The sequence below is a fragment of the Lutra lutra genome, chromosome 3 (assembly GCF_902655055.1).
Source record: "Lutra lutra chromosome 3, mLutLut1.2, whole genome shotgun sequence".
Classification (NCBI taxonomy): Eukaryota; Metazoa; Chordata; class Mammalia; order Carnivora; family Mustelidae; genus Lutra; species Lutra lutra.
The window spans coordinates 164184341-164187557 of record NC_062280.1 but is presented as its reverse complement, the minus strand read 5'-3'; the positions used below and the strand labels follow the sequence as shown (position 1 = coordinate 164187557).

Here is a 3217-nt window from a genome sequence, read left to right as displayed (position 1 = left end):
AGAACCCTGGGACCAAGACCTGAGCGCAAGGAAGATGCTTAACGACTAAGCCACCCAGGAACCCCTTGATTTTTCTTTTTTAAAAAACAATTGTATTATATATAAGTAATCTATCATATATACTTATTCCCAGTCTCAACCTCATCTTTTGTGCTAAAGCATGGTAAAAAACACTTCTGCTTTTGTTATTTACCATTTTTATATGTTTAAAATTTTACTCAATAACTACTGATTCATAAATAGAGTAGATCTAGTTTGGCCAATTTTTTTTTTTTTTTATATTTAAAACAGAAACATCACTTTTATTGACAAGTTAGGGCCATGGACAGACAGCTTCCAGAACAGAAAAAAGACAGTCCCAAGACAACGGAGTGTAAAATCATAGCAGACAGCCTAATACTCTTCACCCTCATCCTCTCCCTCAGCACTATCTGCTCCGACCTCCTCATAATCCTTCTCAAGGGCAGCCATATCCTCACGGGCCTCAGAAAACTCTCCTTCCTCCATGCCCTCCCCCACATACCAGTGAACAAAGGCACGCTTGGCATACATCAGGTCAAACTTGTGGTCCAGGCGAGCCCAGGCTTCAGCGATGGCTGTGGTGTTGCTCAGCATGCACACAGCTCGCTGGACTTTGGCCAGGTCTCCACCGGGCACCACAGTGGGAGGCTGGTAATTAATGCCCACTTTGAAGCCAGTGGGACACCAGTCCACAAACTGGATGGTACGCTTGGTCTTGATGGTGGTAATGGCAGCATTGACATCTTTGGGAACCACATCGCCACAGTACAACAGACAGCAAGCCATGTACTTACCATGGCGAGGGTCACATTTCACCATCTGGTTGGCTGGCTCAAAGCACGCGTTGGTGATCTCTGCTACTGTAAGCTGTTCATGGTAGGCTTTCTCAGCAGAAATGACAGGGGCATAGGTGGCCAGAGGGAAGTGGATACGGGGATAGGGCACCAGGTTGGTCAGATCAATATTCAGGGCTCCATCAAATCTGAGGGAAGCGGTGATGGAGGACACAATCTGGCTAATAAGGCAGTTAAGGTTAGTGTAGGTTGGGCGTTCGATATCGAGGTTCCTACGACAGATGTCATAGATGGCCTCGTTGTCTACCATGAAGGCACAATCAGAGTGCTCCAGGGTGGTGTGGGTAGTGAGGATGGAGTTGTAGGGCTCAACTACAGCTGTGGAAACCTGAGGGGCTGGGTAGATGGAGAACTCCAGCTTGGACTTCTTGCCGTAATCGACAGAGAGACGTTCCATCAGCAGGGAGGTGAACCCGGAACCAGTTCCCCCTCCAAAGCTGTGGAAAACCAAGAAGCCCTGAAGACCTGTGCACTGGTCAGCCAGCTTCCGAATTCGGTCCAAGACAAGGTCAATGATCTCCTTGCCAATGGTATAGTGCCCTCGGGCGTAGTTGTTGGCAGCATCTTCCTTGCCTGTGATGAGCTGCTCAGGGTGGAAGAGCTGGCGGTAGGTGCCAGTGCGAACTTCATCAATGACTGTGGGTTCCAGGTCTACAAACACAGCCCGGAGCACATGCTTGCCAGCGCCCGTCTCACTGAAGAAGGTGTTGAAGGAGTCATCTCCTCCCCCGATGGTCTTGTCACTTGGCATCTGGCCATCGGGCTGAATGCCGTGCTCCAGGCAATAGAGCTCCCAGCAGGCATTGCCGATCTGGACACCAGCCTGGCCGACGTGGATGGAGATACACTCACGCATGACTGAGACTTATAGGGTTCGTTGGGGCTGGAGGAGTCGAGGGGACGGCGACAAGGTTCTCCCGCTGACAGACTACCAAGGAGTCCGGGGGAGAAGTGGTGGCCAATTTTTTAATTGTATATATGTGTGTGTGTTTTTGTGTGCATGAGTATGTGTATTATAAGTCTATGTATTATCAATTTGTTATTGGAAGTTAAGTTTTATAGATATTGATGCATAGCACTATGCTTTCAGTAATGTCAACCTTTTCATCAGTCATCACTGTAATATCTTACAAATTTAGACTGCTTCAAGTGTTTTGCTAATACAGATGCATTTTCAATGAACATTTTCTACATGTTCCCTTAGGTGCATCTACAAGAGTTTCTCCGGGCAATTATACCTAAAAGGGCAATTGCTGAATTACAAAATATGCACATTTTCAAGTTTATTAGATATTCCCAGCCAAATTGCACTGTAAAGTAGTTATACCAAATTACACTCTGACCAGCAGCGTGTGAGAATGCCTACTGTTCCACCTCATTGCCAGCCATCTTTACTTCCAGACTAAATTTTGCAAGTCTGATATTTGTGAAATGTTATTGCATATAAATTTCAGTTTGGATTTTCCTGATTACTAGTGAGATTGATCAAATTTTCCTATGATTTATGATCATTTGGTTCGTTTTAGGTTTTGCCTCTCTTTAAATTCTTCATGTAATTCAATTTATGTGTGTGTGTTTCAGTTTGTTAAAGTTTATCTATGTTACTCTAAATTTCTTTTTTTTAAAGATTTTATTTATTTATTTGACAGAGAGAGAGATCACAAGTAGGCAGAGCAGCAGGCAGAGAGAGAGGGGGAAGCAGGCTCCCTGCTGAGCAGAGAGCCCGATGTGGGGCTTGATCCCAGAACCTTGAGATCATGACCTGAGCCGAAGGCAGAGGCCCAACCCACTAAGCCACCCAGGCGCCCCATATGTTACTCTAAATTTCATTGGTTAGCATTTTTAACCCTTTACAACATTTTGGTCTTATATTTTAGACATGTACCTTATAATGGATTGTCTATACAATCTGACAATCAATATTTTAACACATTGTGAGTAATTTGGTATCACCCTTAATTATTCATACTTACAACTTTAGGTCCTCTAAATGAAGTCCAGGCCAATCTTGTTTCAGATAACTTTCTTATTATTATGGATTTCATTTCTATTTTTGCTGTCAGCCCCTGATAGTCACACTTTTTTTTTAAACCAATTTCACTTATTTAAAATAATGTTCATCATATATTTTTATGTCCATTTTAGTTAAGATTTTGTTTTTCATTTTTAAGTTTTCCATATTACCAGAATCAGGAACCTATTACTTGTCAATGTGAGTTCAGAGGAGGTCAGGATCACCTGCTAGGAAAACCCAGAAAATAGTCCAGACACATTCTAAGTGGTAATTGTCACGTATTATAGCAGGAAAATGGTCAGTTCTTTATGATGATACTAGAAGACGG

At 43.3% G+C, this 3217-nt stretch overlaps 1 protein-coding gene across 1 annotated transcript; it reads right to left on the bottom strand.

Annotated features, from left to right (window-relative positions):
• Positions 1-278: 278 nt before the first annotated feature.
• LOC125094690 (tubulin alpha-1C chain-like) lies at positions 279-1825 on the bottom strand. Its single transcript, XM_047720112.1, has one exon. The coding sequence runs from the start codon at positions 1729-1731 to the stop codon at positions 394-396; it is 1338 nt and encodes a 445-aa protein (XP_047576068.1). The 5' UTR covers positions 1732-1825; the 3' UTR covers positions 279-393.
• Positions 1826-3217: the final 1392 nt, after the last annotated feature.